This window comes from Pseudophryne corroboree, chromosome 1 (assembly GCF_028390025.1).
Source record: "Pseudophryne corroboree isolate aPseCor3 chromosome 1, aPseCor3.hap2, whole genome shotgun sequence".
Lineage (NCBI taxonomy): Eukaryota > Metazoa > Chordata > Amphibia > Anura > Myobatrachidae > Pseudophryne > Pseudophryne corroboree.
Window position 1 is genome coordinate 823,893,257 of NC_086444.1, and position 16,155 is coordinate 823,909,411.

Genomic DNA, 16,155 nt, shown 5'->3' on the forward strand with positions numbered 1-16,155 from the left:
GGACTTTTAGGATGCCTTGAGTTGGGAAAATATTGTAATAAGCTATGTAGAATATGCAGGTGAACATATGGGACCACACCAACCTCTCCATATATACTAGAACATAGATTCTCAAACTTGGCCCTTAGGAGCCCAAACAGTGCATGTTTTCCATGTCTCCTCACAGAGTCACAAGTGAAATAATTAGCTGCATCTGTAAATCTTTTAAAATATGTCAGTGAGTAATGAATACACCTGTGTCCTTGATAGGTGACCTGGAAAACATGAGCTGTTTTGAGTCCCGAGGTCCGAGTTTGAGAACATATAAATGAGAACATTAGCATACCTCCCAACATGACCCTCTCCAGGAGGACAGAATGGTCTGCTCCTGGACCTCTCTCTTAATTTATGATTGCCATCACCTGTGGTGAAAAACCTTTCTTATCCATTACCTCTCCAAAACAGGTGACTGTGCAATCATACATTAAGAGAAAAGTCCAGGAGCAGATCATTGTGTTCCTGCTGGAGAGGGTCATATTGAGAGGTATGACATCAGTATTAGTTCCAGAAGCAGGCAGGCAGCAATCACTGGGTTTGTACAAAGATTTTCCATTTTTGTTAATCAAGCAACATTTCAGCCACTTATTTGTCATGATTAATGGCAATTGTATTCCTGAAACATTGATTGTTTATTCATCAGTACATTTTAAAAACTATTTCTGTATCAGATATAATGACAAGCCCATAATAATACAACCTATACCATATAGTTAGTGGCTAAAAAAGTACAGAGATTTTTTCAGTAGAAGACTGTAACCATATCTCTCAATAATAACACATACTTACCTACCTGACCCTCTCCATGAGGGAGAAAATGCTCTGTTCCTGGACTTTCCTGGTAATGTATGATTGCCATCACCTGTGGTGAAACACCTTTCTTATCAATTAACTAGCTCACCACAGGTGATGGCAATCATACATTACCAGGAAAGTCCAGGAACAGCATTTTCTCCCTCATGGAGAGGGTCAGGTAGGCAAGTATGACATAATGACAGTTACCAGTGATGTGCAAGGATTTGGCCACCACCAAAGCCCTATTATATCAACATGGGGAGGATTTGTGCAAAAAGTATTTAAAGAGTTAAATACCTTTTATATAGACATCTGTGTTAAAAAAAAATGTTTCCTGTTGACAATATCCTTTCTGACAGGTATAGATAACATATTATCCCACTTTCTGTGCAGCCACATCAAACTGGATACTGAAAACAAATGTCCTCATATACTCACCGCCTTCAGCATTAATGATAACAAGCAGTCCTAGCGAGCACACTACAGCCAGAGACATCACACTCATTCTGCCTTAGTTTGAGCAAGTCAGGTCAAGTCTGCTATTGGTACTGTATCTCTGGGTTAGATGTCCAGGGCACTTCTATTTATTGTCAAAAAAGGGAAGTTAGTTCATAGAGATGAAAATGTAAACACCCAGTGTATTCTCCAGAACATGCCGACGCGGCATTCCAACATAATTCCTTTGGACTTTAAAAAAAAACCTCCAACAAGGATACAGTAGCTGACAGCATACTTCCCAACTTCTGAACTTGTTAAACAGGGACATCTTGTGTGCCCGAAAATTAGGCGGCGTGGCTTAGCGGATGGGTGCATGACCTCATGGCAAAAGCCTCACTCACAGGCCATGCCCTCCGTTTCCGTCAGTATGGGGGCATGAACAGCGCTCAGGGAGCTGCTGGCCATGCCCCCTGTCCCTCTCTGTCGAGGAATATACGCTGTGCACATGCAAACACCATCTATTCACCGCTGCTCAGAGCAGCGAGTGATAGGGGGGATCTCCCAACTGCCCCCCCATCGTGGGACACTGCGACCCGCAGGTGGGACTGCGGGACAGACTGTGAAAAACGGGACTGTCCCACCAAAATCGGGACAGTTGGGAGGTATGTGACAGTACCATATTTATATCTATTATATTTCTGTGCAACTTGCTGACCATTGATCTCTTTGTGATCCTTGCATTTAATTCTAATTTCCCTAATTGTCCTAAATCTGAAATTCAAAGAAAGCACATAACGCAGTATTCAAGGTGTGGCCTCACTAGTGATTTATATAACGGGAGTATAATACTCTCGTCCCTAGCATCAATACCCCGTTTTATGCATGCTAATATCTTATTAGCCTTCTTTGCTGCAGTCCTGCTTTGGGTACTATTGCTTTGTTTGCTATCTATGAGGACACCTAAGTCCTTTTCCAGTACAGAATCCCCTAATTTTACCCCATTTAGTAGGTAGGTGTTCTTTTTGTTCTTGTTACCACAGTGACCTTACACTTGTCTGTATTGAAACGCATTCTCCATTTCGCTGCCCAAGCTTCTAATTTAACTAAGTCGTTCTGAAGTGACTCAGCATACCCCTCTGCATTTATAACTTTACACAATTTGGTATCATCTGCAAAAATTGACACCATGCTCTCTAGACCTTTTGTTAGGTTGTTAATGAAAATATTGAACAATAGCGGTCCTAATACTGAGCCTTGTGGCACACCGCTTAGCACTTCAGTCCAATTTGAAAAAGATCCATTAACCACAACGCGCTGCTCCCTATTATCTAACCAGTTTTTGACCCAAGTGTATATTGTGCTTCCTAGCCCTGTTTCTTGTAGCTTGTAGATAAGTCTCATGTGTGGTACAGTGTCGAATGCTTAGGCAAAATCTAAAAAGATTACATCCACCTCTTTACCCTGATCTAGGTTTGTGCTTACTGTTTCATAAAAGCCAAGTAAGTTGGTTTGACAGGATCTGTCCTTCATAAACCCATGTTGATTCCTTTTAATGACCTTATTGACTTCAAGGAACTTCTGAATACTATCTCTTAGAATACCTTCCAATACTTTCCCCACTATAGATGTAAGACTAACTGGTCTATAATTACCTGGTTCAGCTTTACTTACCTTTTTGAATATAGGCACTACTTCCGCTATACGCCAGTCTTTGGGAACCATACCGGATATTACTGAATCCTTATAGATCAAAAATAGCGGTTTTGCAAGTTCAGAGTGAAGCTCCATTAGAACCCTTGGGTGAATACCATCGGGACCTGGTGACTTATTAATCTTTAAATGTTTTAATCGGTCACAGGCTACTTCCTCGCTTAAATAAGTACCTATCAGTGGGATATTCTCATTATTGAGATTATGTGTTAGTCCCTAAATTGGGTCCTCTCTAGTAAATACTGTTGAAAAAAACTCATTTAGTGTGTCCGCTATGTCATTATCATTTTTGCTTAGGACTCCCAACTTGTCTTTTAAAGGGCCTATACTCTCCTTCTTTAATCTCTTGCTATTAATGTATTTAAAGAATTTTTGGGGATTTGCTTTGCTTTCCTTTGCTACTAGTTTTTCCAGTTTCTACTTTAGCCGCTCTTATTTCCTTTTTGCATATTTTGTTACATTCCTTATAGTGCTGAAATGACTCTGCTTCCCCGTCAGCTTTGTATTTTTTAAACATCTGGACATGCAAGTATTTTCACCAAATAAACACTGACACCAATAGCATACATCAATTATAGATTATCTGCATTTTAGAGGGAAGTAAATCAATCGATACACAATGAGTAGGAACGAGGTTGGTAGTCTCACCCGGTGCATATCTTGTGAGATGTATGCATACCTGGAGCAACCGCTCCGGGATAAATACCTCTGCACAAGATGTGAGCAGATGGTCGCTTTGGAAGCCCAGGTAACTGATCTAAAGCAGACCATGTCAACATTGAGGGAGATTGCCAATCTTGAGCAGAGTCTGCAGCACACTGTGGATGCACTGAGGGAACAGGATGGGTCTGACGATGCGGAGGAGGAACAGGTAGGTAGCTGGGTTACAGTTAGAATGAAAAAACAATGTGTTCCCTAATGCACATCGAGTGAAAAATATTTTACTACATAATAGTCAGATAATACGGAGATCTTAGTTGCGTATATCTGCAGATACAGGTTGAGTATCCCATATCCAAATATTCCGAAATACGGAATATTCCGAAATACGGACTTTTTTGAGTGAGAGTGAGATAGTGAAACCTTTGTTTTTTGATGGCTCAATGTACACAAACTTTGTTTAATAGACAAAGTTATTAATAATATTGTATTAAATGACCTTCAGGCTGTGTGTATAAGTTGTATATGAAACATAAATGAATTGTGTGAATGTAGACACACTTTGTTTAATGTACAAAGTTATAAAAAATATTGGCTAAAATTACTTTAAGGCTGTGTGTATACGGTGTATATGTAACATAAATGCATTCTGTGCTTAGATTTAGGTCCCATCGCCATGATAGCTCATTATGGTATGCAATTATTCCAAAATACGGAAAAATCCCATATCCAAAATACCTCTGGTCCCAAGCATTTTGGATAAGGGATACTCAACCTGTATAGGGTTAAGCCCCCAGGCCGATCGACAAGGCTTCTCCGTCACTGGGGTCCCTAATACTAGGTATGGGTCCGGGGTGCAGGACCCCATAATGTCGGCACAGGTCGGCTTATGATTATCCCTATCACTTTGTATATATTTTTGTATTACTTTAATCACACCACTTACATAGCACTTCTGTGCTTCTTATTAACCCTTATTAATTCTCACCTGTGTGCTAACCTGGGGTAGCCGACCTGTGCCGACGTTATGGGGTCCTGCACCCCAGACCCATACCTAGTATTAGGGACCCCCAGTGACGGAGAAGCCTTGTCAATCGGCCTGGGGGCTTAACCCTATATCTGCAGATATACGCAACTAAGATCTCCGTATTATCTGACTATTATGTAGTAAAATATTTTTCACTCAGTGTGCATTAGGGAACACATTGTTTTTTCCTACACAAAATTACCCCTCCCTTTTAGCACCTGAGTGACATCACAATCTGATTGAGCAGCTTACCATTTTGTGCATTGTATTTAGAGAGGCATGGATGGGTCAGCATTAGGAGGGATTGCTGACTCCAGAGTGCCATAGGAGAAGCTAGGGGTATCTCCAGGTAAGCTGGCTCTCAGATGCTGTAGGAGCCATTACCATGTGGCCTTACACAGGGAATTTAACCCAGACATATTTGTAATTATTTATGGGGTGGGTGTGGGGTGCGGTGGCCCCTGTGTTGGTATGGCTGGGCTGCTTCAGGTCGGCACACCCTAACACTTTATTAACACTTATGATTTTCCCTATCACTTTGTATATATTTTTGTATTATTTTAATCACACCACTTACATAGCACTTCTGTGCTTCTTATTAACCCTTATTAATTCTCACCTGTGTGCTGACCTGGGGTAGCCGACCTGTGCCGACGTTATGGGGTCCTGCACCCAGGACCCATACCTAGTATTAGGGACCCCCAGTGACGGAGAAGCCTTGTCGATCGGCCTGGGGGCTTAACCCTATATCTGCAGATATACGCAACTAAGATCTCCGTATTATCTGACTATTATGTAGTAAAATATTTTTCACTCGGTGTGCATTAGGGAACACATTGTTTTTTCCTACACAGAATTACCCCTCCCTTTTAGCACCTGAGTGACATCACAATCTGATTGAGCAGCTTACCATTTTGTGCATTGTATTTAGAGAGGCATGGATGGGTCAGCATTAGGAGGGATTGCTGACTCCAGAGTGCCATAGGAGAAGCTAGGGGTATCTCCAGGTAAGCTGGCTCTCAGATGCTGTAGGAGCCATTACCATGTGGCCTTACACTGGGAATTTAACCCAGACATATTTGTAATTATTTATGAGGTGGGTGTGGGGTGCGGTGGCCCCTGTGTCGGTATGGCTGGGCTGCTTCAGGTCGGCACACCCTAACACTTTATTAACACTTATGATTTTCCCTATCACTTTGTATATATTTTTGTATTATTTTAATCACACCACTTACATAGCACTTCTGTGCTTTTTATTAACCCTTATTAATTCTCACCTGTGTGCTGACCTGGGGTAGCCGACCTGTGCCGACGTTATGGGGTCCTGCACCCCGGACCCATACCTAGTATTAGGGACCCCCAGTGATGGAGAAGCCTTGTCGATCGGCCTGGGGGCTTAACCCTATATCTGCAGATATACGCAACTAAGATCTCCGTATTATCTGACTATTATGTAGTAAAATATTTTTCACTCGGTGTGCATTAGGGAACACATTGTTTTTTCCTACACAGAATTACCCCTCCCTTTTAGCACCTGAGTGACATCACAATCTGATTGAGCAGCTTACCATTTTGTGCATTACAGTTAGAAGGGGCAGAAGGGGGGAGAAAGAGGAATGCCAGCTCTGAGCTACCAAATCCTAGTAGATTTGCTAGAATGGATGAAGTTACTGTGGACGGCAGTGCAGATTTGGATGACCAAGCGGTGGCTGTTTCCTCTAGCAACCAGACGAACATTCCCCCCGGCAAGGAGGGGAAAACTGTTAGCGAGGTACCTAGCCAGATTATGGTGGTAGGGTACTCAATTATTAGAAAAACAGATTGGGCAATCTGTTACCAGGACCACGATCGTCATACAGTATGTTGGCTTCCGGGTGCTCGGGTACGACACATCGCGGACCGGGTAGACAGATTATTGGGAGGGGCTGGGAAAGACCCGGCGGTCTTGGTGCACATCGGCAGTAACAACAAAGTCAGTGGTAGATGGGATGTCCTTAAAAAAGTTTATATGGATTTAGGTTGTAAACTTAAGCAAAGGACATCTAAGGTAATATTCTCTGAATTATTACCAGTGCCACGCGCTAGCCCAGGGAGACAGAGGGAGATTGGGGAGGTTAATGTGTGGCTGAGATTGGTGCAGGATGGAGGGATTTCACTTCTTGGAGCATTGGGAAGACTTCTCGGTTAGGTGCCATATTTTTGTCAGGATGGATTGCACCTGAATGAGGAGTGGGCAGAAGTGCTTGGGGGTAGGATGGTTAGAAGGCTGGAGCCTGGAGATTTTAAACTAGCTGTCTGGGGGGAGGGAGCAGAGAGATTGAATAGTACACTCAGTGAGAATAGCAAGGAAGGGGGACATAGTAAGATCAATGAGGGTGGAGAAGGGGGAGGAGAAAAAAGGGCTTAAAAAAGAAATTAAACAAAGTTGTAGATCCTGGTAATCCAACCACAAATAAGAAGTGTCCCTCAGGGCAAAAAATTAATATAACAGGGTTAAGAGCTAATAATCTAAAGTGTCTATTAATAAATGCAAGAAGCCTATCTGGCAAAATGGGAGAATTGGAAGTATTGCCAATGAGTGAGCGATATGATATCATAGGTATCACGGAAAATGGTGGGATGAGTCCCATGATTGGGCAGTAAATTTGGAGGGCTACACACTTTTCAGAAAAGATAGGGAAAACAAAAGGGCAGGAGGAGTTTGTTTTTATGTTAACTCCATCCTTAAACCATTCCAAAGGAAAATTGATTGTAAGGGTAGTAAAGATCACATTGAGTCATTATGGGTGGAAATAAAACTTGGGGGTAAATATACAAAGAAACTACTAATAGGGGCTTGCTATAAACCGCCAGTTATAAGTGTGGCAGCAGAAATGCAACTCCACCAGGAAATTGTAAAGGAAGCAGCAAATGGTGAAAATAAGATTTTACTTACCGGTAAATCTATTTCTTGTAGTCCGTAGAGGATGCTGGGACTCCGTAAGGACCATGGGGAATAGACGGACTCCGCAGGAGATAGGGCACTTTAAGAAAGCTTTGGATTCTGGGTGTGCACTGGCTCCTCCCTCTATGCCCCTCCTCCAGACCTCAGTTAGGGAAACTGTGCCCAGAGAAGATGGACAGTACGAGGAAGGATTTTTGTAAATCTAAGGGCGAGATCCATACCAGCCACACCAATCACACCGTATAACTTGTGATAAACTACCCAGTTAACAGTATGAACAACAACATAGCCTCGGTTCAACCGATAAACTATAACATAACCTTTATGTAAGCAATAACTATATACAAGTCTTGCAGAAGAAGTCCGCACTTGGGACGGGCGCCCAGCATCCTCTACGGACTACGAGAAAAAGATTTACCGGTAAGTAAAATCTTATTTTCTCTAACGTCCTTGAGGATGCTGGGACTCCGTAAGGACCATGGGGATTATACCAAAGCTCCCAAACGGGCAGGAGAGTGCGGATGACTCTGCAGCACCGAATTGAGCAAACAGGAGGTCCTCCTCAGCCAGGGTATCAAACTTACAGAACTTTGCAAAGGTATTTGACCCCGACCAAGTAGCAGCTCGGCACAGCTGTAGTGTCGAGACCCCTTGGGCAGCCGCCCAAGAAGAGCCCACCATCCTAGTGGAATGGGCCTAAACCGATTTAGGTAACGGCAATCCTGCCGTAGAATGCGCCAGCTGAATCGTGTTACAGATCCAGCGAGCAATAGTCTGCTTTGAAGCAGGGCCGCCAACCTTGTTGGCGGTATACAGGACAAACAGTGCTTCTGTTTTGCAGATCCTAGCTGTTCTGGCCACGTAAATTTTCAAAGCCCTGACCACATCAAGGGACTCAGAATCCTCCAAGTCACGCGTAGCCACAGGCACGACCATAGGTTGGTTCATATGAAGGGATGAGACCACCTTTGGCAGGAATTGAGGACGGGTCCGCAATTTCGCTCTATCCATATGGACAATCAGATAGGGCTTTTAGTGATAAAAGCCTCCAATTCCGAAACTCGCCTAGCCGAAGCCAAGGCTAACAACATGACCACCTTCCACGTGAAATATTTCAACACCACTGACTTAAGTGGTTCAAACCAATGTGACTTAAGGAACCGTAACACCACGTTAAGGTCTCAAGGCGCCACCGGCGGTACAAAAGGAGGCTAAAAATGCAGTACTCCCTACACAAACGTTTGTACTTCAGGAAGAGAAGCCAATTCTTTTTGGAAGAAAATGGATAAGACCGAAATTTGAACCTTTATCGATCCTAATTTCAGGCCCAAGTTCACTCCAGTTTGAAGGAAGTGAAGCAGACGGCCCAAAAGGAATTCCTCCGTAGGAGCATTCCTGGCCTCACATCAGGGAACATATTTTCGCCATATTTGGTGATAATGTTTCAATGTCACTTCCTTCCTAGCCTTAATTAGGGTAGGAATGACCTCCTCCGGAATACCCATTACCGCTAGGATCCTGCGGTGAACCGCCATGCCGTCAAACGCAGCCGCGGTAAGTCTTGGAACAGACAGGGCCCCTGCTGCAGCAGGTCCTGTCTTAGAGGAAGAGGCCACGGATTCTCTGGATACCAGGTCCTCCGTGTCCAATCTGGAACAATGAGAATTGTTCTCACTCCTCTTTTTCTTATTATCCTCAACATCATGGGTATGAGAGGAAGAGGAGTAAACACAGAGACCGACCGGAACACCCACGGTGTCACTAGGGTGTCCACAGCTTACTGCCTGAGGGTCTCCTGACCTGGCGCAATAACTCTGCGGCTTTGTGTTGAGGCGGGACGCCATCATGTCTATCAGTGGCAGTCTCCACCGAATTGCAATCTGTGCTAAGACTTCCTGATGAAGTGCCCACTCTCCAGGACGTAGGTCATGTCCGGAAGTCTGCTTCCCAGTCGTCCACTCCCGGAATGAACACTGCTGACAGTGCGCTTACTTGATTCTCCGCCCAGCAAAGAATTCTGGTGGCTTCCGCCATTGCCACTCTGCTCCTTGTGCCGCCTTGGCGGTTTACATGAGCTACTGCGGTGACGTCTGACTGGATCAGAACCGGTTGGTCGCGAAGTAGGGTCTCCGCCTGACATAGGGCGTTGTATATGGCCCTTAGTTCCAAGAAGTGAAGACAAGTCTCTTAACTTGACCAAAGACCTTGGACATTTTATTTTTCCCTGTGTGACTGCTCCCCAACCTCGGAGGCTCGCGTCCGTGGTCACCAGGATCCAGTCCTGAATGCCGAACCTGCGGCCCTATAGAAGGTGAGCACCCTGCAGCCAACACAGGAGAGATACCCTGGCCCTGGGGGAGAGGGTGATCAACTGATAAATCTGTAAATGTGACCCGGACCACTTGTCCAGTAGGTCCCATTTGAAAGACCTCGCATGGAACCTGCCGAAGGGAATGATTTTCCCCGGACTCGGGTGCAGTGATGCCGACACCTGTCTTGGTTTCAATAAGTTCCTGACCAGAGTCATGAGTTCCTGGGCCCTCACTATCTGAAGGTAAACCCCTTTTTGGTCCGTATCCAGAATCATACCCAAGAAGGGCAGACTAGTCATAGGAACCAACCGTGACTTCGGGATATTGAGAAACTAGCCGTGTTGCTGTGACACCTTCAGCGAAAGTGACACGCTGTTCAACAACTGCTCTTTTGATCTCGCCTTATAGGAGATCGTCCAAGCATGGGATAACTGTGACTCCTTGCTCGCGTAGGAGCACCATCATTTCCGACAATTACCCTGAAATTGGTAATGACAATACTGTACCGCAATTCTCAGGTACGCCTGATGGGGTGGATAAATGGGAACATGAAGGTATGCAGCCTTTATGTCTAGATACACCATCAAACCCCCCCTTTCCAGGCTGGCCATGATCGCTCTGAGCGATTCCACTTTAAATTTGAACCTTTTCCAGTATAGGTTCAGAGGTTTTAAATTTAAATAGGTCTGACTGAACCGTACGTATTCCGGTCTACAGCCAAGGTTGAGTAATAGCCCCCTCCTTGTTGCAGGAGGAGAACCTTGAGCACCACCTGTTGGAGATACAATGTGTGAATTGTATTTAATATAACTCCCCTTCTGGGGGAGAAGCCGGTAGGTCCGATAAGGAAAACCGGCGAGGAGGCACCTTTCGAATTCCTTTGTAACCCTGAGAACAATTTTTTTTATTGCCCCGGGATCCACCTGTGAGTGAACTCAGATGTGGCTGAAGAGTCGAAGACGTGCTCCCCCTGGGACGGACTCCCTTAGCGGAGCTCCCGCATCCTGTGGTGGATGTAGTAGAGGCCGGGGAGGACTTCTGTTCCTGGGAACTAGCTGTGCCCCGTGCCCTTACCTCTGGTAAGAAAGGACGCTCCTCATACTTTCTTGATATTCTGCGACCGAAAGGACTGCATTTGATAATGTCGTGCTTTCTTAGTCTGTGAGGGAATATAAGGCAAAAGATCAGAATTACCAGCTATAGCTGTGGAGACCAGGTCCGAGAGCCCTTCTCCACACAATTCCTCAGCCTTGTGAGGTAAACCCTCCATATGCCTCTTTTAGTCGGCATCACCCGTCCATTGCATGTTCCCCAGGACAAGTCTAGCAGAAATCGACATAGCGTTGAGTCTAGAACCCAGTATACTAACGTCTCTTTGGGCATGTCTTATATATATATATTGATTTTCATTTGCAGCCTGTTGTACAATCTACACCCTATTTTATTAGGGATACCACGGATTTTCTGAAGAAACTGAACTCCATTGGTCCAATACCGAATGATTGTATTCTGGTGACCTTGGATGTCACCAGTTTATATACCAACATCAATCATGTTGAAGGCTTAGAGGCCACGAGAGACGCCATTGCCTCCAGTCCGCAGTATGAGGGTCCGCCATGTGAATTTTTGATTCTGTTGTTGGATTTCATTTTGCACAAAAATTATTTTTGGTTTGAAAACTCTTTTTATTTACAGTTACAGGGGACAGCGATGGGGTCCAATGTGGCCCCATCGTATGCCAATTTATTTATGTTTCAATATGAGAAGGCACATATTATGGCTGATCCAATATTTTCTGAATTTATTAAATTTTATGTTCGGTTTATAGATGACCTTTTCATCCTGTGGACTGGAGGTGAATTGAAACTTCTTGAATTTGTTAACAAGTTAAATCTTTTACCGGGGTCAATTAGATTCACGTGTACCTATGACTTGACCAGCATCAGTTTTTTGGATGTTAAAGTAAAATTACAAGATGGGGCTTTTTTTACGGAAATTTTTACAAAACCAACTGACAAAAACACCCTCTTACTGGCGTCGAGTTTCCATCCCCAACCCCTTAAGAGGGGCTTACCGTATTCACAGCTAGTTAGAGTTGTTAGAATAACGTCGGACAGTGGGACATTACCAAAGGCCCTCTTAGAGATGGGCAACAAGTTCATCGAAAGGGGATATGATCCGAGAGAAGTCCAAGAATCAATATCCAGATGTTTGAAACTTGATCGGAAGCAGTTAATGGAACAGAATATACGTCCAGATGTATTGGGACGATTGACATTCTCCAGCACCTATTCCGTATCCTCTAAGGGTACGAGACAAGCGATCCAGAAGCACTGGCACATTTTGCAGTCCGATCCAATTATGGGCAAATATTGTGAGAGATTGCCCTTATTTTGTTATAAAAGAAGTGCCAATTTAAAGGACCAAATAACTTATTCGGACATTGTGCCTACAGTCCAAGGAAAAAACACTTGGCTGCAATTGAAAATAGGAGCCTTTAAGTGTGGATCGTGTGTCAATTGCAAACATATGCGCACAGGGAGCAGCTTTACTCAACCGTTGTCAAATAAGGTTTATCATCTACGTCATCGGATGACATGTGAAACACGGTACGTTACTTACATGATTGTCTGCCCCTGCAACAAGCTTTATGTAGGCAAGACTATGAGAATGCTTAAGGAACGCATTGCTTTACATCGCTCGTCAATTAAAAAAGCTTTCATCAAAATGGATGGCTCAACACCACCAGTTGCCAAACACTTCGTCCTACATGGACATAAAATCAAAGATCTATTGTTCAAGCTAATAGACCATGTGCCGCCACTAAAACTAGGTGGAGACAGGCATAAACTGTTGTTACAGCAGGAGTGCCGATGGATTCATCGACTTGACACGTTGACTCCGACTGGATTAAATGAAGATTTCTCTTTTACCCCATTCTTGTAATAATGCTTATTATTTTTATTTCTTTATCTTTTTATTTTAATTTTTGTTTTTTGGTCTGAGTTTGGTACGCGTGGGTCTTGACCTCTGGTTTGCGTCTAGATCCATCATCTGACAGGGATGTATTATTCACATATTTTTTTCTGTTGACATATATTGTTTTTTCTGCGCATCCCATATTGGTGAACTGTTCTGTATGTTTTATACTTGCCCACATGATATAATGTTGGATTGACTCTATAAGCTGTATGTGGTCAGATGTGGGCATTAGATTCACCAATTGTGTTGTGACAGCTATCAGAATAACCATCCCCATGTACTTCCCTATGCCCGGTCTCATGGTGATGGGCTTGTTGTCACGGGTTGCCGTTGACAACCAGCCTAACTGGACAATGGCACCGCCCCTTGGACGTCATGTGACGTGTCGAGGGAGTGGTTTCATCCAGGGTAGGACCCGGCGGGCTTGTTCCTTCCGGGGGGAATGGAAGTGTGACACTTCTCTGCATCTTGAATGCGGAGAGGTGAGGGCACGCCAGGCCTCTGCTGTCACTACCGGAGCGCGATACATGACGGCGCTTCCGGATGACGTCGGACTGATCCGCACGTGAGGCCGGAGACAGCTGGTGTACATGAGGTAATTTGGGCACTGGGTTTAAATAGGTTGTATTTACACTGCAACGTTTGAGCACTTGGCACTTTACACTGCAGGCTGTGCAGTGATTTTACAGATATGCTGAATCTATTATTCCCCTGATGAAGGCAGACGAAACAGCTGTTGGGATGTTGAGTATTTCATTGCATATGTTACCTTGCTGCTATAACTACCTGTGCTGCTTGTTTGCATTATCTTGCACTTTATTAAAACACTGAAGGATATTCATTAGTTCAAACAGTGTGCTGGTTTTTCCTGAGCTGGGCTTTCTAGTGCATGGACAAATGCTATACTATTTATCTGACCGGGCACCTATCTATCAACTTGGAGGTGTGTTGCGACTCCATTTGTGGAATTTCATGTAAACCTGAGTAACGGATTGTTATCTTATGGACTTGGAGCTGCACCACTAAGAATTAGATTTCTAATATTGTTATTTTTATTTTTATTTTTACTATTTTTGCTTTTTCTATTTTTTCTTTGTGCACCATACTTTGTTTTGGTGATGGATCTAGACGCTAATGATATCACAGGTACTAAAAGGTTTTTGGATAAAGAGGTTTCTAAAATATTATTCTCATCTACTGATAAATTAGCCTTTGACATTGACACGCCGACAGAAGTAAATGCCGATTTGCTGCGACTCCGCAAAAGATTAGTCGAACTGGAATTACACGGTTTGACCATTTCACAATATCATAAAGAAAAATTGATTCCACGTGGATTTAGGATCAAAAATCAACCTACGTTGGGTCGCAGCAACAAAGAATTCTGTCGTCAGTGGTGCCAAATATTGAACCAGTGTAGTTTTGATTTGATGGTATTGGTAGTCCAACAGGTTAATCTGGATATAGAAACGGTAAAGAAAGAGATTTTATCTTGTGAATCTACAGGTTTGGATATTTTGAAGGCTGATGCTTCCTATGATTGGTTAATCAAATTGGATGATTCGGTTACAGCCTTTAGAAACGATCTGCTGGCCTTCAAAAAGTCCAAATATAGGAAAGTTAAGGAGGACTATCGAGACCTTCGAGTATATCCTTGGTTGTTTACTCAATCTAACAGACGACCCTGCAGAACAACCCAGGGTTTTCGTAAAAAAACGGAGATTTCATTTACTGATATTGATTCACATACATCCCAGAGTGACTCTGATCACTCCAGTAATCAAAGAGGCTCTTTTTTAGGGGCAAAGAACTTTACAAGGAGCAAGGCGAAAAAGAACAAAGACACGGGAGACCTTGTAGGAGAGGGGGGATCAGGCACAAAAGACACCGGGGGGAAAAATTTCAAGGGAGGTCGGAGGTAACAGTTTTTAATCTATCTGATTACCTCCCTTCAGCAGTAGAGATGGCAGTACTGTCTAAGGGACTTACATTTGTACAAACTCACAAACAGAATGTATTCGATTGTGAAGTCGAATTATATAAATTCTTTAGACAATTAAAACTTAAAGACTTTTTCTCTAGAAAGAGTGCAGACAATTTTCCAGTGAATCCCTTTAAAGCTTCTAGCAGATTTGATCCACCACTAACTAATTCCGCTATTGAGGTGTTTATGCGTTTGGTCAAAAAGGAGGCTTTAACTAGTGTTCAAAACACTAGAATTAAAAATTACAAAATGACAAAGGCCGAAAGATCAGCTATCAAAACACTACGGGATAATACAGATATCATCATACGCCCCGCCGATAAGGGCGGGGGGATAGTATTACTTAATAGGATTGATTATGTAAGTGAAATCAATAGCCAATTAGCGGATGGTCAATGCTATAAACAACTCCGCTTTGATCCCACTGACAACTTTAAACGAGAAGTTGATTCAATTATTGAACTTGGTCTCTCCAATAATTGGATAGATGAACAAACAGCAGGCTTCTTGACACAAGAATTCCCTCGCATACCCTTGATCTATACCTTGTCTAAAGTTCATAAATGTATGCAGAAACCCCCAGGGAGACCTATTATCTCCTCAAGAGGATCCCTGTGTCAAACATTGTCACAATATGTTGATTTTCATTTGCAGCCTGTTGTACAATCTACGCCCTATTTTATTAGGGATACCACGGATTTTCTGAAGAAACTGAACTCCATTGGTCCAATACCGAATGATTGTATTCTGGTGACCTTGGATGTCACCAGTTTATATACCAACATCAATCATGTTGAAGGCTTAGAGGCCACGAGAGACGCCATTGCCTCCAGTCCGCAGTATGAGGGTCCGCCATGTGAATTTTTGATTCTGTTGTTGGATTTCATTTTGCACAAAAATTATTTTTTGTTTGAAAACTCTTTTTATTTACAGTTACAGGGGACAGCGATGGGGTCCAATGTGGCCCCATCGTATGCCAATTTATTTATGTTTCAATATGAGAAGGCACATATTATGGCTGATCCAATATTTTCTGAATTTATTAAATTTTATGTTCGGTTTATAGATGACCTTTTCATCCTGTGGACTGGAGGTGAATTGAAACTTCTTGAATTTGTTAACAAGTTAAATCTTTTACCGGGGTCAATTAGATTCACGTGTACCTATGACTTGACCAGCATCAGTTTTTTGGATGTTAAAGTAAAATTACAAGATGGGGCTTTTTTTACGGAAATTTTTACAAAACCAACTGACAAAAACACCCTCT

At 43.2% G+C, this 16,155-nt stretch overlaps 1 protein-coding gene across 1 annotated transcript in view; it reads right to left on the reverse strand.

Moving 5' to 3' along the window:
* LOC134911366 (C-X-C motif chemokine 10-like) overlaps window positions 1-1,394 on the reverse strand; it is a 61,674-nt gene extending 60,280 nt beyond the window's left edge. Inside the window, exon 1 of the mRNA XM_063919614.1 lies at window positions 1,270-1,394. Within this exon, the coding sequence (XP_063775684.1) occupies window positions 1,270-1,336 (67 nt within the window). The 5' untranslated portion in view covers window positions 1,337-1,394. The remainder of the gene's footprint in view (window positions 1-1,269) is intronic.
* Window positions 1,395-16,155: the final 14,761 nt, after the last annotated feature.